Source organism: Cimex lectularius, unplaced genomic scaffold, assembly GCF_000648675.2.
Source record: "Cimex lectularius strain Harlan isolate CLEC.00 unplaced genomic scaffold, Clec_2.1 scaffold121, whole genome shotgun sequence".
Lineage (NCBI taxonomy): Eukaryota > Metazoa > Arthropoda > Insecta > Hemiptera > Cimicidae > Cimex > Cimex lectularius.
In genome coordinates, this window is record NW_019392904.1 from 674,658 (window position 1) to 700,319 (window position 25,662).

A 25,662-nucleotide genomic window follows, 5' to 3' on the forward strand; every position below is an offset into this window, starting at 1 on the left:
AGTCCAAGAATCCAAAAGATTTTACTTGCTATAAAAAATAGTACGAGTACAGCAGTTAGTTTTTTGTGGGTCCCAGGTCACTGTGGTATAAAAGGCAACGAGGAGGCTGACCGAGCGGCGAAATGTGCTGCATCAAATGGTATTTATGTGCCGGAAGTGCCATGTGAAGACTTTGCTGTTTTTCTTAAAGAAAAAATTTGGAACCTCTAGCAATCAGAATGGCGAAATATCGAGGATAACAAACTCAGAGAAATTAAGGAAAGTGTCAGACAGTGGGACACGGCAATGCAAAGATCTCGAAAAGAAGAAACCTTGCTGGCCAGGCTTAGGATAGGTCACACAAGACTAACCTTATGGTTACCTAATGGCCAGAGAACCTCCCCCACGATGCACAACTTGTGGTGAACTAATCACCATCAAGCATATTCTTTCATCATGCAGAAACTATGAAGACCTTCGGGTCAATCAATAAGCCTGGAAACAATGTGACTGAAATTTTGAAAGATTCGCCAGCTAACATTAGAAAGCTTTTGAGTTCCTAACTGAAACTGGGTTGATGGATAAATTGTGACAAACAATGAGTAGGAGGGCGGGGCGGCCTTAAAGCTGGCCTCTGGGTTGAGTTTGACCCCCGGAACTTGGGAGGGTTGTGGATGCTGGCACACCATGCGCAGCCCTCTAAGAAGCCACTGTCTTAACCACTAAGGTCTTGTGTGGAGGTGTGGAGAGGAGCTGGTCTAGGTGTCTGGTTCTTGTCTGGTCTTGTGGTGTCTGGTTTGCTGTAGGGGCACGCCTGCTCTTGATGTCCCTGCCCCTCCTGGCTTATCGCTTTCTGTTTTCTTCCCTCATTGATTAATTCATCATCAAGGCAGTTTTGACCCATCGTGGTTGTATGCCTTTATAATAATATTGGGTTGTCCGGAAAATAATGCAGGATTTTGGTATTAAACAAAAAAAAAGAAACTAGTTACTTTAAAGCAATGTTCTNCTTAGGATAGGTCACACAAGACTAACCTTATGGTTACCTAATGGCCAGAGAACCTCCCCCACGATGCACAACTTGTGGTGAACTAATCACCATCAAGCATATTCTGTCATCATGCAGAAACTATGAAGACCTTCGGGTCAAACATAAGCCTGGAAACAATGTGACTGAAATTTTGAAAGATTCGCCAGCTAACATTAGAAAGCTTTTGAGTTCCTAACTGAAACTGGGTTGACGGATAAATTGTGACAAAAAATGAGTAGGAGCGCGGGGCGGCCTTAAGTGCGGGCGCAGCTCCTGTGCTGGGGGGTGGGTGGGGCTGGCCTCTGGGTTGAGTTTGACCCCCAGAACTTGGGAGGGCTGTGGATGCTGGCACACCATGCACAGCCCTCTAAGAACTCTGCCACTGTCTTAACCACTAAGGTCTTATGTGGAGGTGTGGAGAGGAGCTGGTCTAGGTGTCTGGTTCTTGTCTGGTCTTTTGGTGTCCGGTTTGCTGTAGGAGCACACCTGCTCTTGATGTCCCTGCCCCTCCTGGCTTATCGCTTTCTGTTTTCTTCCCTCATTGATTAATTCATCATCAAGGCAGTTTTGACCCATCGTGGTTGTATGCCTTTATAATAATAATATTTTTTTTTTAAATAAAGAAATAAAAAACAAGATTATTCTGTTTCTGTAAAATATTCTCTCATTACATGACCAATCGTATTATTGGAAATGAATTGCTTCAACAAGAATTAAAACTGCTGGTGGTGCTGAGAAAAAATCAAATATACATTGCAACAATTAATTATTTTTCTGTTAGCTTCTTATTCGAATATAAATAATAATAACAGTGCTACATAAAAAAATAATTGTAACATTATTATTAAAAAGCTGTGAGTCAAAAGCTCACTTGCTACCAACGGCATGTAGATTAGTGACCACTTGTGTGCAATGCTATCAAAAACTTAAAAAAGTCAATGAAAAAATATAACGATGAGCTGGATTATCGACCTGCTGGAAACATAAAGTTTTTTCGGAGGATCTACGGAAGAGGTCAACACAGAGAAAAACTTCCTTTCGGTTTTCGCCGAGCTTTCGACAGTTTTTATACTGTCTTCAGGGCCTGTTTTATTATCATATTAAAAAAAAAAAAAAAATTAAAAACATGAAAAACAAATTGCACAAAAATTAAAATATCTTACTTAAACCTTAATGGGGAAATAAAAAGACATGGTGTTTTGGGCACAGAAGTACATTATGTTTTTTTTTCGTTTTTTTTTGGTGCTCAACACAAAAAAAACGTAATGTACTTCTCTGCCCAAAACACCATGTCTTTTTATTTCCCCATTAAGGTTTACATAAGATATTTCAATTTTTGTGCAATTTGTTTTTAATTGTTTTTTTATATTTTTTATATATGATAATAAAACGCCCTGAAGACAGTATAAAAACTGTCAAAAGCTCGGCGAAAACCTGAAAGGAAGTTTTTCTCAGTGTTGACCTCTTCCATAGATCCTCCAAAAAAAACTTCAATGAAAAAAATTAATCTTCTTATTTGAATGACCAAACACTAATTTATTACTCATCATGTGACATAAAAATGTTGAAAAAATTTAATTCAAAGGAAGCAGCTGAAGAAATTTATGCAGTAGTTAATGCAGGCATTTGATGGAAAACAATCTTCTTTCAAATTAAATACCAGCAATTATAAAGAAATTAGATAATTTCTTATAAAAATGTACTCTTATTTCAAACAAATGGCATACCAAACATTTCTTCCCAAAAATACATTCAGTTTTCAAGCCAATCACTCAAAATGAATCCTTTAAAATTACTATAAAAATTTATAAATATTTTTTTTTAAAAAAGGTGTTAAAACAGTGTGGCAAAATAATAAGAAATATTGTAGAATTAAATTAATTAAACTTCTTTAAAAAAATATAGTAAAGGTTTGTTATTTATGTAGCATATGGTTATTCACATATGAGCAATTTTAAGAGTGTTATTTTAAAGAGGAATTTGTCGAATTAGTCTGTTGTAATTATTTAAAATTTTAAAAGACAAGATGACTGAGGAACTGCAGGCGATAAGGAACTGTGAGTTTCCCGAGGCAAACTTTAACCCAAGGGGTAAAGCCTTGAGGAAGAAGCTGGGACAGGAAATTGGGAAAGCGATAGCTGAAAAAAGCAGGGGCTTGTTCAGCGCAGACGACTGGCAGTGCAACAAGTGCGGCAATGTCAACTGGGCCCGGCGAAACCAGTGCAACATGTGCAAGACACCCAAATATGGGGTTGTCGAGGAGAGGACGGGCTATGGAGGTGGGTACAATGAAAGAGATGAGATCGAGTATATACGCAGAGATGATTCGGACAATGAGTATGATGAGTTTGGGAGGAGGAAAAAAAACAAGCCGAACAAGGAGGAAGAAGAGGATGATGATGTTGATGGGGATAGTTGTGATGACCTGTCAAAATATGACTTGAGTGACTGGGGAGATGACTCTAATGACCAAAAAGAAGTAGAATCAGAGAGTAAGAAAGATCGAGACCGTTCAAGATCTCCAACAAAATGAAAAATTAATTAAGTTACACTGTATTGACAAATAAAATATTTTTTAGCCCTTAGGAATTTGTTTTTATTTTAAAATAAACACTATTGAGTCACAGTTCCCAACCAGAGGTACCCTTGCAACTGGGGTACACAAAAGGCCATAGGGGGTATGAAAAAAATTGATAATTGCAGCCAAACACTCAATCTTGGCGACTAAAATCATATTGGCATATTGGCTATATATGGCAATAATAAGGCCTATGACTCATTAACCTAGTGGAATAAAACTTGAAAAAAAATCACAGGAGCAATAGCGTTGCCGTACATATAATAGAACACATCCAAAATAGTCGGAAAATGCATCAAAAATCTCTAAAACCTGGGAAATCATAAAATCTAACAATGTCTAGGTTACAAAAAAATTCTGGGTAATGAACAAACTGATCAGAGGAGGATCTGCAAGTCCTTCTTGCCCAGAATCTGTAATTGGGATAACCAAATCAAACATTCTGACTGACTTCTCCATCTCAGACTGGATCCGCCAAAACCAAAAGGAGAAGTGGATGACTCCAGAGGTGCCCCAGGCACAGTAAACTGCTGATTAAAAAAGCCTCATAAAAAATGGCAAACATATTTTTACAGGGTAAAACTCAGAGGAGTGATGGTGGATAAACACTGGTTACTGGCAATTGAGAAAACACCTATACAACATATACAATGATGACCCCATATTATGTTTTGTAATGAAGAGGAAGCAACTGTCATCCTAGTGCGTCGCTACAGTTAAAGAGGGTAAAATTCAAAGGAGTGTGGGCTATGCATTGGTTATGATAGCTAGGTTACTGCATAGGTTACTAGAAAGCCCTGAAAGCGAGGTTTGGTATTTCCCAAGTTATGCAGGCTTCTGGCTTATTGTCCTTTTACTAGTGCCATTTTTCAGTTAATTTTAATTGATCCTTTTTTTTTAGAAGTAGTGGATCATTGCAATTCTTTTTGTCTGGTCTTCTTGTTCCATTGAACATCTTATGTGTATGTATATATGTTAAAAGGAATTAAGAATTCACCGGAATCGGGAAGAAAGTATCAAAGAAAATGTCCAAAATACCAAAATTTTCGACAAACTTAAAATATTAAAATTAATTAATCCAATCCGATTACACGACATTTGAAAAATGGCAAAAAGGAGGGAAAACTCAAAAGGTGGGGTTGAGATAGGAAGTTGATGTCCGAGTGGATCGAGGTCACGATAGCTCAAGTGGTAGAGCGGCGTATCAACTATCAAGCCGAAGATCGTGGGTTCGAATCCCGCTCGTGCCATTGACTTTTTTATCTCAACTAAAAACCTTAATTAATTTTAATATATTAATTGGTCAAGTGGACCACGAAATTAGCAAACTTAAAATAACTAACACGGCTAAAACTATTAGACAAAATAGTAGACTTTTGAAAACCATTCAACATAATTATTGAAAAGATAGTAAAATAGATGGATAAAACTAAAGAAGAAAAACCTGAAACTCTTCTAATGTAAACAGATAGCTCAAAGATGTGAAATAATACTTATGGGCATAAAGAGGCATGGTGCCACATGGCCTCTGACCTACCACAACAATCTTTCAAGTAAAATTGATAGCCAAAGAACAATGTGCACATGAAATAAATAACATTAATAACATAATGCTACAACTCCAACCTTGTCTGGAACTGCCTAATACCTTAAAAAAGTGGTATGTACAAATAGCATAATACTGATGTGGGTCCTAGGTCATGATGGAACCCCAGGCAACGAAGCACCAAATATTCTAGCCCAAAAGGGAACCTTGGAACCAAACGTTGGGCAAATGCCTTTTTGACATAACTAAAAGCCACGTTCAAAAAGAACTTCTTTGAAGAAGAATGTCACTTAAATGATTGGAAACAACATGTTGAATTAATAATTATTTTGTAGAAATGTGTATGTTAAATAAAATTGACGTTTAACAATAGTGAAAAAAAGAAATCCATTTGACCAGGGAGGATAGATGGGCCAAGATTATCAATCCTAGGTTTCTCGGCCAACCATATTCAAAGCCTAATTATTAGGTATAGAAACATACACATAGGAAATAAGTAGCAAACATCAAGAGTGCAACTATACTACTATCAGAAAACTTTAAAGAAAACTCAAAACTAGTCCAGAACTGCTTGAACACCCTCAAAAAATAAGATCTACAAAATAGGTGGGTCCCAGGTCATGAGGGAAATTCAGATTCAGCTATGAGGCAGGAGAGCAGGAGAAATACTAGCATACTAGCTTAAAAAAAAATGTATGCCGGTATGAGGAAAGCAAAAAGACTACTTGTAAAAAAAAAAACCAATGGGACAAAAGAAAACCCTACTAGACAGAATGGAATTAAAATCTTTCTTTGAAGTTATCATCTTTGATGGATTTGATGATGTGGGAGTGTAGTTCCGAATTAAAAAAACTTAGGCGAACATAATTACAGGAAGATATCACTTACAAAAAATGGACTATCATCATATGATTTCCAAATGCTACACAATTACATTCTCTCATAAGAAACAACCTTTTATTTATCTCTATACTCTCCATGATGCTCTTTTAACGCGAGTTGAGGTCGTAAAGGATCTTGGTGTACTTTTTGATCAATAGCTCAAGTTTAAAGAACATATTTCTTCAATAAAAAATAGATCTATGAAGATGCTAGGTTTCATCATCCGGAACACCTATGAATTTAAAAATCCTCTATGTTTTGTCCATCTTTATAAAGCTTTTGTACAACCCATACTAGAATATGCTACACCTGTTTGGAACCCATTCTATCTAAATTATCAAAAAATTCTTCAATCTGTACAAAACAAATTTTTAAAAAACTTTCCTACAAACTCAATTTTCCTCCGAATTCTGCCTACCCTGGAATCCGCTCTGAATTTAAACTTTTCGAACTGGCACTAAGAAGGGATTACTTTGATATTGTTTTTGTATTTAAATTATTAAACAGTCTCATTGATAGTCCTTCCCTCCTATCTCAACTACAGCTACATGTCCCTTCACACTCTCTTAAAACCTAGAAATTATTTTATATTGAATTCCAAAGCTCTAACTACATGCTCTCTTATCCTCTACACAGAATGATGATCAAGAGTTACAAGATCTGCAATAGCATTGACTTCTTCAATAGTTCTGTGCAATCTGTGAAAAACCTTATCCTATAACCTTAGTTGAATGCTTTTATATTTCATACTGTACAAAATTATTACAATTTATTTCATTTACTAGTTCAATTAATTCTCGGACTCTAGTCTTATTATATATTTACAAAGAGCATTATTTTCACTAAATATGTACCTAATTATTGTAGTTTCAATTGTCTTTCAGCTTTATTTTGTTTCCTTTATTTTGTTTTAGTTAGTAATTATGTCTTTCATTTTTGTTGTTCAGTTTTTACTCTTTAATTGTATTTTTATATTTATCATTTATATTTATCATTTATATTTACCATTTATATTATTACCATGTATATACATCCTTATTCTTTTTATATACATTATTTGTATTTTTACATATATTATTTATAATTTTTGTTATTGTAAAATGTCTTTTTTTATAGTGGATTTCGATCCGTAAATAAATAAATAAATAAATAAATAAATAAATATGACCAATGTCAAAAATGTCTAAAAGTGACAGATAACATATGAAACTGTCTTACATAGGAAAAACTATGGTACCTAAGAAACACATTCCTGTGCAATATAGACCAAAATACCATTCCCCTGAGAAGAATTCCTACTTCTTTCAACATAATAAAATCTTCTACTAAAACCATTCGCAGATATCGGACACAATAGATGAAAAAAAGTACTAAATAATATAATTCATGTTCAAAAACTCATCTGAAACAATTTATTTTCATTATACAAGATTTATTTTTAACAAGATCTAACTAATAAACTTATATTAAAGGTTAATAAATAAATAACTCTAATAAACAAATATTAAAGGTGAATTGTGAGTACTTGAAACTCTTATACTGGCACTTATATAGACTGTTCTTGTAATCAAAGATCGTTTTCTTTTATTAAACATAATAGGTGGGTTTATTTTGAGATCTTAACCTTCTATTTTATCAACAAATGCTAGACTTTTTTTACAATATATTTGATATATAAAAAAATAAAAACAATTGTTTCATACAAATTTTGACACTCGCTTATGATTGTAAACAGCGCTCAAAACTTCAGAATATGCCATGGCCGGGGCAGTTTGTGGTATTTTCTTCACCTGGTAGTCAGGCTCGAGATAATTGTTGACGCCTTCCATGTTCAGTTGTTTTTCAATTTTTTTCTTTGCCGGTTTCGTTTTGATCTTGATGTAATAATTATTCGACTTGTTGTATAAATTCCTCCTGAACTTTGAATTTCTTAGGACTTTCGGCTTCGCCTGAGCCTTGACCTCTTTTTGCGGTACTGTCCTTTTGGAACTAGTGCGAGGACTTTTCTTCGATTGATAATGGATTTTGTTGAGGACATTCCCACCCCCAAGGAGAATTATTGAATTTTTTTCCTTCACTTCTTTAATCTTACTGTTAATATCCCATGACCTTATTGCTGTGTCTAAGTAGCATTTGTACTTTGAAAATAAGTCCTTTGCTTTCTTGCTTATAATGTTATGAAGACCACTTGATTGTTTTTCTAATTTCTGCACTGTATTGACTGCCTTAACTATGCTATCCTGTAAAACTTTGGTATCATCTATCACTTGCAATTGTTTTTTATTTTCTACCTTTTGAACAGGAGTTGTTTTCGGTCTTTTTACTTGAGGACTAGAGCTCAGTTTGACATTGTTTTTTATTTCTATATCCTCTTTATTATTAGGAACTAAAATCTTTTTAGAAACAACTGGCTCCTCAGGTGTTTCTAAATTCCTCTTTTCTTCATCTAATTTTTTCTCGGCAGATTGAATAGTAATTGAGCTTTGCGAGTTCAATGTTCCTTGAGGAGCAGGAAGTTTTACATTATTAATTTGGTAGTTAATAAGTGCCTTGCGCAAATTTAATTCCAAGTCTTGGTGCTTCTGTTGCAGAGGGGTGAACGTTTGAAGGGTTTGACTATTGAGTCGAGTAAGAGCATCTTTAATTTCCTTTGGAAGTCGACTAAAATCATTCTTAGACACAGACGGTAAAGAGCTTTTTTGATTTTCATTTACTTCTTCTTTAGTGGATGCATCATTCCTTGTACTCAACATCATTTCTGATGAGATTGTATCAACTTTTGGCTCACTTTCAGTTTTCAGTTCGACTTTTTCCAATACTGGAAAACTTTGTCCAAAGTTGGCCTCTTGTTCATTTTCTTTGGGCTCGTTAATTTTAACAACATTATCATTTTTTTCATTCTTACTAAGTTTAATATTGCCGATTTTATGATTCCCTTCCAAAAGTGGCTGCGCTACGAAAGAATCTTCTATATTCACATTTGGACCTTCATTTGTATTTGCTTGAGAAGAAGTGCTGACTTTAGCAAAAGTGTTGTCAAATACAGTTCGTCCGGGGTGTTTGGGCAAAATCAAACGAGCTGGAATGTGGTTTATTGAATTAGATAATATTTTATATTTTGCATGTTCTTTTGCAAGATTTTTGGCAGTAAGTTGAGGCAAAGATGACATTGGGCGAGTAAGTTTAGCAATATTTGAAGTCGTTTCATCTGAAGGCTTTAATTTAGTGTTAGCTTGGATGGTGGTGGTAATTGATGTCTTTGGCCTGTTACTTTCATTTGATTTGACATTCAAATTTATATTATCCTTCGAACTCTGCCTTTTGGATTTTGTCCCCGACGGGATGAACTTTTCCCTTTTTATGTTTGTGTCAACTTTAGTCTTTTCTTCACTACCGTGTGCTTCCGGCATTCCAAAACTGTTCCTTTTGTAATAATTCAAAAGTTGGGCTTCAACCAATTGAGGTCTGACTTTTTTATTTTCAATCTTTGGTACTCCTTTAGCCTTTCCTGTTGGTTTTGCAATTTGAAGAACTTTATTCTTTTGCTTATTCTTTTCATATTCTTTTCTAAGTCGTTCGCCTTCTTTTCTCAAGATCATAACTGATTCATTAAAAGATTGAGCTTTTTTCTCTTTTAAAGCTTTAATCGACATAGATGCAGTCATGGAAATGTCTGGATCATTCTTGGGGGGTATACTGTCGACATCAAGTTCTCTTGGATTAACATATGAACTTCCTACTGTCTTATTTTTTTCAACAATGTCTTTAGATTTTTTTGTTTTTTTCTTATCACCAATTTTTGAGTAGAGCATTTCTTTAGATGATAATTTTATCGGCTTGTTCGGAAATTCGACAATAAGCTTGTTTCTTTGAAATGAAGATTTGAATTTTGTTACCCCTCTACCTTTTTGTGCTTCCGGTATGTCTAGTTGATCCATAAGATCTTTCCACAATTTCTTCTTTTCTTCAGTACTTTTGGCATTCAAACTTTCAATATTTTTAGGTATTACTACTTTCTTCTTTACTTTATCGTTATCCTCATGCCTCGCTTTAAACTCTTCCATTTGTTGCGCCATTCTAAGGTTGTGATCCTTTTTCTTTTTCATCGAATTTTCCTGCAATTTTGAATATAGTTTCTTTTTTGTACTTGGCTTTTTTGAAATTGTCAAAAATGGGTCTGTAATGTGTATAGGCTCTGAGGCCATGGGAGTTGGGTCAATATCTTTTTTAGATGTAAATTGTAAATTTTTAGAATGCAAAAGTTTGATAGGAGATTCAAGTGCGATAGATGAAGCCGTTATGTGCGGAACTGGTTTTGCTCTATCAACGTCTTTTTCATTTTTCTTTTCAAGCTTAACTTGAATCGAATTATGCTTTGTTGGTATCGGTGAGATCCTCCTTTTCATCTTGTAAACGGTCTTACATTTGTTTTCTTTCACCAGTATTTCATTTTCATTGTGATATTCATGTTTTTTTGGAAAGGTGTTTTCCCTTTTGTTTTGATCTTTATTATTTATAGCCTTTTTCTGGAGCCATGGTGGAATCTGGTACAAGTATTTTTTTGGGTCGCCAGTGTACGTTTTCTGATTTTTTTCTTCTCCATCATTATATATGGTTCCATAAGCACCTACCTGAAATAACGATAGAACTAATGAACTTAAAAATGAAATGCACATTTTCTTTTGAATACTTGTTGTATATATTAAAACTGAAAATGTTAAAAAATAAACAAACATAATCACATCAGCCATAAAATATTGTATTTTTAGCAAAGACTTTATTTTATTCTTGCAGATATTTTCAAAGCTATATTTTGAAGAAAAAAAGTTACATTTACTATTATTAACTATATACATGAAATAATATTTTGTTTACTTCATTTGATTGTGTAATAGGTAACAAATATGCAACTAAGTTCGATTTTTGTTACTTTTATATCACTGTACAGACACAGTATAAATACTGTTTACCTGACATTCACCTCACAGAAAATATAAGATTAGAAATATAAGCTACCTGTTTACGCCAAAGTAATTAGCGTAAATATTTTGTTTCCGTTTAAACGCTGACCCATTCTCTTGCGCCCTAATCCCTAAAACGAGCCGATAAGGGACTGCGTCCGCAACTGGCTCCCGTTGTGACTTGCTCTCATGCGTCCGAGAGAAACTAACGTCTTGCTTCCGTGCAAACATTTTTCTTTTTAGTTTTAGCATTCCTTACTTCAAGGTTAGAAAGTTATTTTCAGTTTAGTTTTCTTTTAATTTCAAATCATGGGAGTGATATCAGCCAGCCGCTGATAGAAAAGGTTCGGACGGAACCTAGCTGGTATTGTAGTAATCTAAGCCATCATATTATCCTGGGACTTGGTTATGTTTAGGCTATGTTTATAGTTTAGGTGCTGCATTGCTGGGTACCGAAAAGAAGACTGGCGAGGACTACACACCCATCACCTCAGGTATTGGGTTTTTTTTATTTAATTGTATTTTATTTTATTATTTTGTTATTGGTTTCACGACTACCAGCGCGCGCCCTATTTAACAGCGCCTACATAATTATTGGTCCTCCGGGCCGGATGATGGTCTTCTTTTCCCAGCAATGCAGCACCTAAACCCACAACATAACCAAGGCCCTGGATAATATGATGACTTAAATTATTACAATACCTGCTAGGTTCCATCTGAACCTTTTCTAATTAACCTCCCGTGATTTGAAATTAAAAGAAAACTAAACTGAAGATAACCTTCTAGCCTTGAAGTAAGGAATGCTAAAACTAAAAAAAAAGTTTCTCTCGGACGCATGAGAGCAAGTCACGACGGGAGCCAGTTGCAGACACAGTCCCTTATCGGCCCGTTTTAGGGATTAGAGCGCAAGGGAATGGGTCAGCATTTAAACGGAAACAAAATATTTATGCTAGTTACTTTGGCGTAAACACTACCTTTTGCAAAGTGAAACAAACTGATGTTTGTTACTTAACACATTCATTATGGCATTGTTTGTATTACCACACCCGAAATACTGAATTATTAAAGGTGTGGAAGGAGGCATTCACTTTTTTGAAAAGATAATTAAGGAGCTTTGTTTTTGAATGTCACCTGTGTATGGGGAAGTCTCGCTTCATCATTTGTAATTATGCCAGTAAAAAAAAAATATTAAAATAAATTTTTAGAATAACCTATATGTCGAGATTCTCAAAATAATTTTGACATAATAAAATAAACATTTTTGTTGTTTATATGAACTATACCTTTATAAAAGTATCTCGTAACTATTTTATAAAATATTGTATCCATCTAAATTTACGTTTAAAATGTTAAATATTAGGATTTCGGGGTGAGGATGTCATTATTTAAGGCAATGTGATGGGTTTTGAAGATGGGAAAGTATAGGAGAGAGCTTGAGCACCAGGGCTAAAATGGATCTGATATAGAACTTTCAGAAACTAGATTGAATGAATTCATTGACCAAAGTAGTGTCGAGATTATTACGTATAATTAGGTTAGTGACAAAGTAAATATGTCCTTGGTTTCATGGGAATGTATTCCATTCATATCCAACCTAGGACATGTTAAAATTAGAATGATGGCAGAACTGCTCACTGGACACCACAGATTCTGGAGGAATATGTATAGGCTTCGAGAAGCAGAAAGTAGCCTTTATGGATTACCAACAAAGAAGAAGAAACAGTAGAACTTCTCAACCAAACCTCTGTTGGTGTGAAGGACACAGATGGAGATTCCTACTCCTGGAAGAGAAAAGCCAAGGCATAAAGATACACCTGGGAGCTTTTAACAAGCTTTGGGATCTGATAAAAAGCCTTAAGCAAAATGAAGAATCTCTGGACAATAGCTAATAGACATAATAGACCAATAGCACAGTACGCAAGGTTGTGGATCATCAGTTTCACTCCATGTGTCCAAATCGGTTGCGGTAATGTCTTGTATAGAGTAGTTGAGTTTTAACGGTCAGAACAAATTTCGAACCTAAAGGTTTTGCAGTTGTCCAAGTCTTCTGTTAAGCTGCTCTTAAGTTTTGCATGTGGATTCCACATCAATTCCTAAGTTTCTGACATATGGAAGTCAATGCTGTTTGTCCAGTGAAGAGCAAGACTGTTTTTCTAGGTAAATGTACACTGGTTACATTTTTTCTCATTCAGATTTGTCCTCATCTTTTTGCATCAATCATTGATAAACTCAGTGTGCTTGGAGGTTGTTTGGGTAGGATTGAGTTTAGAAAAAGTCAGCATTCAAAATGGTAAACAGAATGAGGCCAAGAGTGTTCCCCCGTGATTGTGACCCTCAAAATCCTGGGCCAGAATTGGATGTTATATATTAATGTTTAAACTGTGTTTAGGACAATAAACTTTTAGGATAGACTTGTTTAAGTTAGCAGTAATGTATTTTAGTTTAAAAAACTTAAAGAATTTAATATAAAACACCAATAGTTTATGCCCATTATGGCTTTTACGTTGATATACACAAGTTGTTCTTTAGCATTTCTTAAATTAACCACTCACACTCACTACATTATGCTGGCAGTGGTCGGGGCTAAGCAGCTGTCGGGATATCACTTTATGAATGAATTTTACGAGCCCTCTACTTTGAGAAAAGTGCATTTCATCTACTTGTTAAATTTAAATCAAAATTTTCCGAAAAATTCTCTTACTTGAAATTTGGATACCACATCAGATTTAGATTGACATGTGTTAAATTATCAAAATTTTTACTTTATTAGCAGATGTGAGTTTACTCTTAATTATAAAGTTTTTTGAGCTAAAATTAAAATATAAAAAAAATAAAAATAAAATAAAAGTATGAAGAAATAAGAAAAAAATCACCACATATACGAAAAAAAAAGGTTTCTTGTTCAAGTTTTATTAGACTACAAGTACAAAATTTTACATTTTGGGAAAGAACATGTCTGAAATTTTATAATAATAATTGTTTGAAGTCGGCCTAGTGTTGTTTAGACCTGCTTCAGTGTACCATGTTTTCTCATATTCTGCAGACAGGCACGGTAGTTTTAGTTTTTTAGTGAAATCATCTGTTTCAGGCACTGTGACTGAAATGCTTTTAGTATCAAATAAGGTCACTTGTGATTTGGCCGATGTCACATTTGGAATATCAGGGACAAAGTCGTTTTCAAATTCATGCTCATCTAGCCTCACCTTGTCTTCTTTACATTCTGCTGATTCATACTTTAACAGCTTCTCTGGACTTTTTGACCGTGATCTGGGATAGATTACATTTCTTTGAATCGAAGCTTCTTTTTCACTTTCTCTCTTGGCCATAGACAAGCAATTCTTTCGATTGTTTATTTTTTTATCAGCAGGGTTTTTCATATTAGTCTTACATCCTGATGGCAAGGAACTGCAGGAGCTACTTTTCTCGGGAGTTAATGGACATAAATTCCCTTCAGGGACTATGAAACACTTCAACATTGGCTGCTGTATGTGAAACATTTTATTTGGAATATCACTTGCTTTGATTTGCGCTGCGTTAAAAGCTTTCTTCTTTGAGCTTGTTTTACATTCTTCTGTTTTACTAAAATTCTTAATATTTGGTGGCATATACATATCATTATTGCAAGTTTCACTTTTGTCTTCTGAAGGAATCGGGCGTGTCTTTCTTTTACCAGGATTTATTGGTTTAATCCTTGGTCTCACTGTACACAGACTCATCATTGGTGTTGATTTTTCTATAGATGTTCTTGGAAGGCACTCTTGGATGTCTGTTTTTGAACTTAATGGAGAAGATGGCCTACTAGATTCTCGACGAGAATAATACTCTTCTTTTTTCTTTGGCTCATTTGGTTTTTCATCCGTTGAACATTTAGCCTGTTGCAATTCAGCTTTAACTTCTTGAGTAATTTCTGTTGAACTAGCTTTAGGACAGATTTTATCTGATGGTTCAGGGGGTCTGCTAACCTTGGGGACATTTTCTAATTTGACTTCACTCTTTGACAATTGAGGTGTTACTTCGGTCTTGCTTGGACAAGTGTCTTTTGGTTTTTCAACATTTTCGTTCTTTTCTAACTTATTGTTTGGAGGGGCTGACATAAGTGTTTCTTCACTTTTTGAAATAACTGGTTTGTCACAACTTTCAACTTTTACATTTTCTTCACTTTTGAGTGCTTTTATGGGCTGGGGAATATCTGTGCATTTCTCACTACTCTTAATTGAAGTATCTTCTTTTTTTGGAGCTGCTTCCTCTTTTTTAGCCAGTTGATCTGAATGGAGATTTGCATCACTTGTACAATTTTTTGTTGAGTCTGTTTCGCTGGATTTTAAAGTTGGATTTTCTTCATTGGGTGAAGCCGCTGATTTTTTCTGGCAAGCTAATATTGAAGAATCTTTTTCTTTTGCATCTGATAAATTTTCTTTTTTTGTAAAAGTAAGGGAACTAAACTTTGGGTTTTGTTTATTAAATAATTCATGTTTTGCTTTATGATGTTTTTCTAACCAAGCTATTTCCTTGTTGGAATTCTGTGCAACGACACAGTTCGGTAATGAGAGTGTAGCTTGCAAAGCGCCATTTTTGCTATCCCTTGTTAAATTTAAAGCCACATTTCCTGAAATGCCTGAAATTTCCAATTTGATGTTTGATTTATCTCTACAGTCAATAACATTTGAATTATTAAAGCTATACTTCTTTTTTTCAAAAATGCTTTTCATCCAGGGAGGGAATGACGAATTTATTTTAGATGATATGCCTGACATGTTTTTCTTTCCATCATCTTTGGAAACATATTTATGATTTTTTGATGAATCTCTGTTGTAAATTTTATCAGCTATCCTGCTCATCAAGCTGTCAAATTTACTTAGATATTGTTTATGCCCAAGCCTGTCGAGTGATCGGGAAGTCAATTGTGCAACCTCTTTTCTACTTGTATCATACAATTCTTCGAACAAATTGTGAACTCCTTCCATTGACTTAATTTTTCTCAAATTATTATTTGTACGTTTTATTTTTTGAGAACATCTACTTCTATCAGAACTTGACACTCCAGTTTTACTTTCTAAGTAGGGTTTTGGGTCTTTACTATTTGTACTTTGACTTTCACTACCTTTAAGTACTTCGGATGTAATATCTTGAAGTGATTTTTCATATGCCTTTTGAACTTCAGCTCTCATTTCTTGTAACAATTTTGTATTAACGGGTTTCTCGGTGGCTTTACTTACGGTTGTTGTTTTAGCATCAGGTGAAGTGTTTGATTTTAATAACTGCTCGTGAGATTCTTTCGGCAATCGGCTGGGATTATTCTCATTCTTTTGTGGCATAACAGAACCACACTCTTTTGCTTCTATACTGTCCTGTTTGACATTTGCTGTATTAGTTCCATCAAATTCACAAGGAGGTGGTAGTTTTAGACCACCAGAAAAGAAGCCTGTTTCTTTCATCGGAAACGACACATCTGGGTGATTCAAAAGAATCCCACTTCGCTGATTGATCATGCTATTGTCGACTTGACTATTATTAAAAACAGTCTCCCGAATTTGCATTTTCCACGAATCATGTGATTTTTCATTATCTGAAATAGGTTTAGCGTTTAACTTATCACTTGCATTTTTTTCTTCTAAGCTCATTTCTCTCATATCCAATACTGATTCTTGTTTAAACGGCAACTCCAACTTGTTTATAGTATTATCTTCTATGTTTTTATTATCACAAATACATGGAGATGTCATCTCAGCAATCGGATTGATTTCTGTTCTTCTGTTTGTGCAGGTTGGAGAAGAGAGTGACTTCAAATCACTTTTCTTCGGAGCAGTGATTGCATAAGGCACATCATACGCTATCTTGTTTGTACCTACATACTCTTTTCCCAACTTCTCATGAATCAGTTTTTTCAGCTGCAGTACGTTCTTTTTTAGTTTAGACAATGGTTCATTTTTACTAGGAAAAGTGACTGTTTGTAAATATTGAGAGCTGGTCGTAGGTATGGTCGTCCTACCCAACTTTAAGTCGTCCATTTTTTCCAAATTGATTTTTATTTGGCCGGTACCTACCAAGTTATCCAAATTAACTTTAATTCTTGTATTGACTCTGTCAACCGTGGAAGGCGGATTTACTACTGCCCGTTCGTTGAAAGGACTGGTTTTGGATGGGTCATCGCCATTCGTAATATCCTTCTTGTAAAAGTAGAGGGGTTGGTAAGCCATCTTATTCTCAGCAATTTTTTTCAAAGTGCTATTGTTTACTTTCGGTGAAGTCGAATAAAATCTTTTTGTAGTAAGTAACGACATTCCTTGGCTATTAAATAGTCCCACAGGGATGCTCAGTGTTTCTGTTTTTAAATGCTCGATTTCAGTATTACCTAGTTCTTCAGGTTGGGCAACTGAAAGTTAAAACAATGGAAATTAGTATACTCAATTAATTACACACAATTTTTTTTTTAAATGAAAAATTTGTGTCACAGGCGGGATTTGAACCCACGACTTTCGGCTCAATACGCCGCTGCTCTACCACTTGAGCTACCGTGACTTCGATCGCCCATGCCACAAACTTCTCATTTTGACTACCCGATTTTTTTCTAATTGTAAGCAAATCGCGGCTTCATATAGAAATTCTTTTTTATTAACGATTGTATTAGATTAGCGGGACTGTGTACGATTCACAGGTGTGATTCTAGTATAATACTAAATTTTATCAGCCTCTATTAAATATATAAATACTCAACTAATTATACACAAATTTTTTCGAAATGAAAAATTTGTGTCACAGGCGGGATTCGAACCCACGACTTTCGGCTCAATATGACGCTTCTCTACCTCTTGAGCTACCATGACTTCGATCGCCCATGCCACAAACTTCTCATGAAGTCACGGTAGCTCAAGTGGTAGAGCAGTGGCGTATTGAGCTGAAAGTCGTGGGTTCATATCCCGTCTGTGATACAAATTTTTCATTTCGAAAAAAATTGTGTATAATTAATTGAGTATTTATATATTTAATAGAAGCTGATAAAATTTAGTAGGAAATTAGTATATTTAAAATTTATATTATGAATATAAAACAAAAACATAGAAAGTAGTTTCGTAATGAATGATAAATTTCTTTTTAATTTATTTTTGTTTAATTGTAATACTTATCGAAAAGAATACCATTAAAGAGAAAAGGAGAAAAGTACCTGGTGTTATCATTTGTTCTGTTGTCTGAAGCATGTTATTTTTTGCTTCAAAAATTGGCTGACTTGTTTTGTCACTTTGGTAAGATTTTAATCTGGTTTGAAATTCCTTTAATTTAATATTCATTTTCTCCCTACCCGCTGACACCGAAAGAAATTTGTGTTCAGAGCAATTTTTTGTCATGTTAAAATCTTTACTATCCAGCTTGAATTTCTCTGACTTTAGCCTGTCCTTCTTGCTCTTTGATTCTAAGTACCCTTTGTGTTTTTCCATCATGTACTTTAACACTTTTTTGTTGTTGAGGTTAGAGTTTATATAGCTTGCATATTTTCCTTCTTTTTCGCGTGATAAGGCTATATCTAATGGCTTTTCTTCTATTTTCAGAGATAATGAAGTGTCTACATCGTCAAAGAAATGGTGTGTCGAGAAAGCTCTTGCTGTTGTTTTATTGGTAGTTTTTGCTGTTAAAAATATAGACTGGGCAGGATTAGAACTTTGCAGTAACTCTGCAGGAGATGCTGGAATTTCACTGAGTTCTTCATTTCTAGATTCTCGGGCAATTTTTGCATCTTTGTCTTTGTCTTTTGAAATTACATTTTGTTTGTTTTTCACTTTATGACTTTCTGTTTTTACACTCATCAAACGACTGCTATCTTTAGTGATTTCTCTTAGTCTCTCACTAGTAATATGCATATCAAGCTTAAGTTGATGAAATTTATTTTCTTTCATCAATTCCCTGTATTTATTTGGTGCTACAGCTTTCAGTTCATCCAGTTCTTTTTTTAAAGAGGATTTCAAATAGTGTACAATAGATTCTGGCTTTTTATCTGTCATATTTTCCAATTTGTAGCATAGACGGTTGATGCTGTCTAAGTAAATATTAGACTGTTTGTGCAATTTTATTTTCATTTTCAAATTTTCAACTTCCTCTTTAGACACTTTTTTGCTTTCTTCATCTTTTTTTTCTACAGCATTTTTATCTTTGTTCGTTTCTTCTTTTCCTTTCACATCTTTCCTCAATTCTGCTACTTTAACAGTAACTTGGTTAGGAATAACTGTATCGGCATGCCCTTTACTAGGATAAAGTGGTTGGAGTATTTCGTGAGGATACGATTTGGTCGTGAGCTTCAGAATCAACCTTTTGCTTCCTTGCGGATGGGGAGTCTGTGGCTTTGGTCTTTTTTCGATGTTCCCTTTGTATTTGTAGAGTGGAGGCCACATTATTTTATCCTTACTTGTCTTACTCAATCTGAAACTGGCCACCTTCCTTGACAATTGGTTCATTTCAAAGTCGCTAAAGTTATGAAATGATTTGCGAATTTTTTTGTCGATACATTTAAACTTATAATAGGATTTCTTGTAAGCGTAAAGCGAACGGTAAAGGGGGTTGGTTTTATCAGTGTGTTTGTACGATTTCAACTGATTAATGTCCTTCTTCATTAAATCGAGGTTTTCTGAATCATGCGGCTGTCGAGCCATCTTTCGATAACGCCTTGAAATTGTCGTTCTGTATGGCTTGTATCGGCTAGCATGCTTCCGATTTCCTGGGTAGACATCATCTGCTTTTATATTGTTGTAACTTATTCCTTTCATACCTTTTGCATTCTGAAAAACAAAAATAAAAACAACAAACATTAACAATATAAACATGTCATATTATGTAAGTATTTTAAAAATAAATAGTTTTACATTTTAGCTCTATAGCACTCATTAGCAACAGAGATTCTTTTGTAAATTAATTTTTTTGAAGAATTTACAAGGAATAGATAACAAACTAACAGGATGATAAGATGAGAGGGAGCTTAAAATTATAAGAGACTTTTGGATCATTTTAATGTAAAAAAGTTGACACTGCATGGGGAAGTGCTTAGTTCTAAATATGTTTTCACAGTTAAAATACAAATTCTTCATTATGTTTTAAGGAAAGATACGGAAAAAAAAACTTCTCATTATTACGATTATTGTTATACATAATGAGATGGAGGTGAAGCCTCTCCCTGCTACAGTTAAAAATATTCCGTTTTTAATTCACAACAGAACAAAGTACAGTATTCTTTGGTTCAGATTCAGAGGAATTCAGGAGAATCCTAGTAAAGATAAGAAACATAGAGTGCATATATACAGTCAGAAAGTATCGATTTTATACTGTAATATAGGAGAAACCTATTATCAAACAAAACTCAAAGACCTGTAATGTTTTATGAATACATTTGAACATTGTTGTTAGAAAGATAAGAGTAGTGAGAAGGTAATCAAAGAGGTATTACAATAGAGAAAGAAGTAGTCAGAGAGAAGAAAAATTCACTTAATTAAGAAGGTAATTGGAAAAATAAATCAAGACTGTAAACATAGGGAAATGCAGAAAGAAAATGTATATGACAAATGTATATTTTAAAAGAATCAAAAAAATATATATATATTCTACCAGTTAAAGAACATGATAATCAAGAAGAAAATAAGTTATAAAGCTGAACAGAGTAGACTAGAGTGGAATAGAATAAACCTCAGTTGAAAAATGGAAATTAAGAACATGATAAATGGGTGATGTGTGTTATGTGAGGAAAACAGATAAGAGAGAGAGGAGAGAGAGATAGTGTGTGTGTGTGTGAGAGAGAGAGAGAGAAACGAGGGAAGAGGGAGAGAAAGAGAGAGAAACGAGAGAAGAGGAAAGAGAGAGAGAGAGAGAGAGAGATAGAGAGAGAGCGAGAGAGAGAGAGAGAGAGAGAGAGAGAGTACTGTATGCTTGAACTAGGATAGAGTGGATTGAGATGATAAGGGGACAAAAAGACAATAAGAAATGCTAACAATGAATGAAAAATATAGTGATAGATAGCTAGATAGACAAATCTTTAAATAGGCAGATAAATAAAATATATAAAAGAAAGAGTGTGAGAGAAAGAAACAGAGAGAAGAGAAGAGAAGAGAGAGAGAGTGTGAGAGCGGGGTGGGAAAATGGGGTAGGTAGGGAGGAGGATGAAAGAAAGGGTGGGAGAGGGGAAAGAGAGAGATGAAAAATGAATGTGAGAATAGGCTTTAAATAGGATAGAGTTGGGAAGAGGACAAAAGATACTATAAGTCGTACTAAGAATGAATAAGAGAAATATAGGCAGATAGATAGATAAATTGTCAGAAAGGTAAATAAATAGACAGATAGAAAGGTGGATAGATAGGTAGAAAGAGAGAAAGAAAGAAATGTAAATGAAAAGGAAATTTACTTTAACTAGGATAGAGGACAGAAGAGACACTAAGAAGGGTTAACAATGAATGAAAGATGTAATGATAGATAGCTAAACTTTCAAATCGTCAGATAGGTAGAAAAATTGATAAAGTGAGAGTGAGAGAGAGAGAGAGAGAGAGAGAGAGAGAGAGAGAGAGAGAGAGAGAGAGAGAGAGAGAGAGAGAGAGAGAGAGAGAGAGTAATATAAGTGAACAAAGGAATATGCTTGAACTAGGATAGAGTGGATTGAGTTGATAAGAGGACAAAAGAAATGCTAGCAATGAATAAGAAATATAGTGATAGATAGCTAGATAGACAAATCTTCAGATAGACAGATAAATAAAATAGATAAAAGAGAGAGTGAGAGAGAGAGAGAGNGAGAGTGAGAGAGAGATATGTAATGAAATAGCCTGTTATTTTGTGTTATGGACTTTGTAATAAATAAATTATTTTATTCAGGATAACACAAAGACACACCTTTGCAGACTACTAGATTCTGTATTTGCACTGTACTCGAATTAGTAGGCAATTCTGTTGCGGCTTATTTTGAACATCGTTTGCCGATATGTATCTGTTTGAACCAACTTTAGTTGTTTCTCTTTGGCCCCAATTCGCTTTCCGCGGGGGAGGGGCTTCCCGGATTCTTTGAAGTGCTAGACATCAGTAACGAGGATTAGTTTGAAGGCGCTGAATAGGTTAAAAACCCGTTTAACCGATCGGTCTTACAGGTTTAGTAGAGAGTAGCGCCGTATTGGCGATTTATCGTATCGTACTTTCATCATTTTCAGTACGTGTATGAATTAGATCTTTCCCAACAGGAGGAAAACACCCGGACATGAGGCATTTCTATCATCAGTATAAGATTAAATCTCTTATGAATTTCCGCTTCAAGTTTTGAACGTTAGGGGTGAGACCCCTGTCTTGTTTTTCCTGCAGCCGAAGTTAGGCTCCAGGGGCTATCGACGGTACGGTCATTTCAGCCTGAATAACACATTGCTAGACCCACCATTCAATCTTAATATACACGCAAAGGAAACAATACTTAATCATTGTCAAGCAGAACAGTTCTCGTTGATGCGATTATTGCTAGTTTCTAAAATTAAATAGAAAGAAAAATAAAGAAAGACATGATTTGAAATACGCTTGATAATATTCGAAAATAAAACGCAATATAGATAAATCTTGTAAAAGTCTAAACTTTAAATATTTTGGAAAGTGGTTAACTGTTTATTGTTTTTTCATTAAAAAAATTAAGTATTTAGAAATATACAACACATTATATAAAAGAGAAAATTTAGCTTAAAAAACATTAGATAAATATTTATCCACTTTCACTCCCCCCCCCGGATAGACTAGAAAAACAATAACGTGTAAATTATACGGAAAACTATTACCTGGTTTACATGACCAGTCAGATTGCTGCAGGACAAAGACAAAAGCATTTTGTCCAGCAAACTGTACATGCACTTCACCGACATCTTGCTTAAAAATTGGTATCTCTGTAACGCCTGTATTCTGTAGTTAAAAATACGTGAAATTTGTGTGTGTGAAATTTGAAATAAAGGTCGAAAAAGTGATTTTGCCGTAACCACGGTGATGTGTAACTTGGCCTTCCTCATGTTTTAATAATGACTGTGTAAATGTTGTGTTACTTTAGCAACGAGAAACCGTGTTAATATTAATTATTTTAATAAATACATATTTTTTAATTAAATTTCAAAACAGACGAAATTTCATATGATAAATAAAACCTATTGGTAACACATTTTCTTTTTATCAATTTGATTGATGTGAGATTTCCTCTTTGGCAGAGGCTTCCTGGATTACTGAAGCCGCACCCTTCAGTCAATGGATGTAAACAGTAGGGAGTTCCTCAAAACGTCTGGGTGATCAGTCTCGCCTTAAAAGTAAAATGAACCAGAGGAGTAGGTGACTCCAAGAAGCCCCCAAACGAGGTTGGACTCGTGGTGGTTTAAGAACCCTTAGCTGGAGGGTACTATCATCCAGAACCTTCTCTATCTCTCCGTTGGTGGCTGAAAGCCTTATGATGGAAGCTACAAAACTGCCTTTTTAAAGGCACATGTCCGTATGGATGCTTCTTTGATACACTTCTGAGCCTGGCCAGCGTTGCGTTTGTCAAAGGGTGTGACAAATCCATGCATGTAAAATCTTCCTGATGCCTTCTTAGGATGACCCTGGGGTCTGAGCCCCCCCTCCCCCCCGATGTGAGTTTGGGTGATAAAGATCCTCAGTCTGATTAAACCCAGTAAAGATGGGAACATATGTCTGAATGCACTTGCTCTAAGTATGCTCACACAGGCATATCACAAAGCAGACTGTCACAGGAATGACTGCTCACTACGTCCCAATAATGGTAAACATGGTCGTTGAGTGAGGAACCTATCTTGTTCTTGTGCTACATCTTGCCTTCCCATGGTGAGCACTGTTCAAGCCCCTTCCAGGACTTGGGCAGGTGGAGTTAGAGATATGGCATAACCCAAAGAGATGGTCTCTTCTTCCCTGAATTCACAAATGTGGAGATACTTGTGGGTAAACAGGACCGACCTATGATCTGAAGGCAACCTGAAAAGGTGAACTCTCGGGGGTAGTCGTAGCTATCGGTTGCTCTGAACAAAGACTTCCTGCCTCTTTCATCCACCCAGAGGAATTGTGACCCTCACACGAAGGGGACCATGGGGGGGACATTGGGTTATATACTTTACTATATTGTACTTTTTGATTGCACTTTCATACACTCGTTTCGAGCAATGGAGCCTTGCATATCAGACATTTTCACATATCCTCCTTGAGCTGAGGTAACTCAGGTAAAATATTGCTAGAATCATAGCACTATTATCTCTGCTTAAAACTAATTGGTTCTTGTACTATAGATGGTTTTGTAGTGGCAACTCTGGTTCCTGTTCCTAGAGGGCAATTGCTTCTGGACCTAGGCTCAGATTTTGGAGAGAAATCTCTGTGTTTTGCAGTCCAGTTACCTTGGTGGAGAGGGGAACACCAAGAAAATTGAAAAATTCCACTATGGTCACCATCTGCAATCACCAAATTATCCAGCAGGTGTCACCACTGCTTCAAAAATGGTCTCACCTTCCATGAAGATGCCAATGACAGCTCTATGCTATAAGTATAGCTTATTTCAGACTTGCCAACGAGGTCTTAACTCTCACTATTGGAGTAGGCTGTCAGCACTAGCTACCACAACAAGGGTTTGCTAGGGTAGCTCGCAGCATCATTTTTCAACAGCCGATGTGGCAGTGTGGTGCACAAGTCTCTTTGCTTGCTATTGAGTCTACCAACTCCTGCTACATGAACATCGGGTTCATCGACTTCAGTCCACAGGCTTCTTCCATTAACTCCTAACACTGGTCTTTCTGAGGATAACAAAAAACCCCGGTCACTAAACCATCTAAGGAACCTTACTCCTTGCACTGCCAATGATAGACAGTATGCCTTTGTTGTGGTAGGCTGTGCTGTCGGTAATACCAACCAATAGGCTGGATCCTCTAATCTGTCCAATGTGTCGCTTGCAATTGTATCATACTAGACAGCTGACACAAAGTATGAGTGCAGATCAGTTGATTGTTCAGGTGTGGGGTGGGAAGCCTAAACTTCTTGCAGAGGTGGAAGCCCTTCACTATAAACATTGATAGACCAATGTAGCCCCAAGGTTAGATGCGGTCTAAAAGGTCCTCAGGCCCTATTAAGGGCATAGAGATCGCAGGGAGACAATTTCTAGAGGTTCTTCATTAGGCTTAAGGATTTTTACCAGATGCCAAAGATGGTCATCCATGTGTATCCTTCATGTATGGCTTTTTCTTTCCCAGTAGTAGGAACCTCAGCCTTCGAAGGCCATCGCACCAAGAGAGGACATGTTCTGCTGGGTTTTTTGTTCCTGGCAATATCTGCACAAGCTTGTGCACACAATATATTTGCCTCTGGAGTCTGCAATTGCCAGTCTGTAGTCCTACTACCATTCTAGACCTACCAAGTCTTAGGCCCAGTAGTTCTGCCGTCAGTTTCTGAGATGGTCCTCAAAAGAAATTTTTTATGTGCCTCTGTCCTGGAATAGGTCATGACGGTGCTAGGTATCACCAGAACATTGTCCACCTGAAGTTCCTTGTGAAGCATTAGTTGCTTGCTTTTACACAGACTATTGGTGCCTGTCCGACATGACACTGTGAATTGTAGATGTCTCCAGACTCCAGAGTACGCAGTGCCCAGTCAGAAGTCTATCATTAATGTCAGTGCGATGACCTTTGAAGGCTGAGATTCCTACTACTGGGAGAGCAAA

The 25,662-nt window shown here is 35.6% G+C and overlaps 2 protein-coding genes and 1 pseudogene across 3 annotated transcripts; 1 reads left to right on the forward strand and 2 right to left on the reverse strand.

The window, feature by feature from the left end:
- Positions 1 to 2,946: 2,946 nt before the first annotated feature.
- On the forward strand, positions 2,947 to 3,594 carry LOC106661031 (annotated as a pseudogene).
- Positions 3,595 to 7,665: 4,071 nt separating this feature from the next.
- Positions 7,666 to 13,725, reverse strand: LOC106661165. 2 transcript variants are annotated; one of them, XM_014384403.1, is made up of 2 exons: positions 13,535 to 13,725; positions 7,666 to 10,646 (listed from the first exon to the last, which is right to left on the reverse strand). In XM_014384403.1, the coding sequence occupies exons 1-2, from the start codon at positions 13,625 to 13,627 to the stop codon at positions 7,713 to 7,715; spliced, it is 3,027 nt and encodes a 1,008-aa protein (XP_014239889.1). In that variant the 5' UTR covers positions 13,628 to 13,725; the 3' UTR covers positions 7,666 to 7,712. The 2 variants fall into 2 exon arrangements, with proteins under 2 accessions (XP_014239889.1, XP_014239888.1); XM_014384402.1 differs by having other exon boundaries at positions 13,529 to 13,725.
- Positions 13,726 to 13,855: 130 nt separating this feature from the next.
- Positions 13,856 to 22,995, reverse strand: LOC112127792. Its single transcript, XM_024229242.1, has 3 exons — positions 22,748 to 22,995; positions 18,139 to 19,741; positions 13,856 to 17,349 (listed from the first exon to the last, which is right to left on the reverse strand). The coding sequence occupies exons 1-3, from the start codon at positions 22,970 to 22,972 to the stop codon at positions 13,910 to 13,912; spliced, it is 5,268 nt and encodes a 1,755-aa protein (XP_024085010.1). The 5' UTR covers positions 22,973 to 22,995; the 3' UTR covers positions 13,856 to 13,909.
- Positions 22,996 to 25,662: the final 2,667 nt, after the last annotated feature.